We start from the raw sequence: 961 nt of genomic DNA, 5'->3' as shown, positions 1-961 counted from the left end.
AAGAAGGGATTCCTGTGACGATGGCCATACAATGCAGTGCAAGAAGGGATTCCTGTGACGATGGCCATACAATGCAGTGCAAGAAGGGATTCCTGTGACGATGGCCATACAATGCAGTGCAAGAAGGGATTCCTGTGACGATGGCCATACAATGCAGTGCAAGAAGGGATTCCTGTGACGATGGCCACACAATGCAACGCAAGAAGGGAGTCCTGTCACGATGGCCATACAATGCAGTGCAAGAAGGGATTCCTGTGACGATGGCCATACAATGCAGTGCAAGAAGGGATTCCTGTGACGATGGCCATACAATGCAGTGCAAGAAGGGATTCCTGTGACGATGGCCATACAATGCAGTGCAAGAAGGGATTCCTGTGACGATGGCCATACAATGCAGTGCAAGAAGGGATTCCTGTGACGATGGCCACACAATGCAGTGCAAGAAGCGACGACTGCGACGATCGCCACACAATGCAGTGCAAGAAGGGATTCCTGTGACGATGGCCATACAATGCAGTGCAAGAAGGGATTCCTGTGACGATGGCCATACAATGCAGTGCAAGAAGGGATTCCTCTGACGTCACAGGACGGACCCGTTTCAGCGTACACGATGTTTGGGAAATGGTTCCCAGATTCTGTTTCAAAGGTGCGTGTTTGTGAGCTTCCCTTTGAGAGTAATGAATAAGAATGTTATAATATCGAAGAATGTTACTCATACTTGGCTGGTGAACTGATATCGACTGGAATTATATACGATGAAAGATACAGAGAATAGCGTAAAGTATTATATTAACATGTCATTATGCAAAAATGTTATTCATAAAAAAATCTTATCTTACATATAAAATTGAGTTGCGATTCACTATTGTATTAACAAACCTGTATCATTGTTTTAAAAACTGAAAATTACGTTACAAATGCAGTTGTAAATTCTTACTAGCATAGATACATTGAAACCCTT

The 961-nt window shown here is 43.7% G+C and overlaps 1 protein-coding gene across 1 annotated transcript in view; it reads left to right on the top strand.

Annotated features, from left to right (window-relative positions):
- Positions 1-577: 577 nt before the first annotated feature.
- LOC122254774 (uncharacterized) overlaps positions 578-961 on the top strand; it is a 58199-nt gene continuing 57815 nt past the window's right edge. The window contains exon 1 of the mRNA XM_086531188.1: positions 578-646. Coding sequence (XP_086387314.1) covers positions 622-646 — 25 coding nt within the window. The 5' untranslated portion in view covers positions 578-621. The remainder of the gene's footprint in view (positions 647-961) is intronic.

This window comes from Penaeus japonicus, unplaced genomic scaffold (assembly GCF_977035675.1).
Source record: "Penaeus japonicus unplaced genomic scaffold, GWHDUDI00000001_assembly GWHDUDI00000035, whole genome shotgun sequence".
Taxonomy (NCBI): domain Eukaryota; kingdom Metazoa; phylum Arthropoda; class Malacostraca; order Decapoda; family Penaeidae; genus Penaeus; species Penaeus japonicus.
Note: the sequence above shows the minus strand (reverse complement) of the source record. Positions and strands in the feature narration are given on the sequence as shown.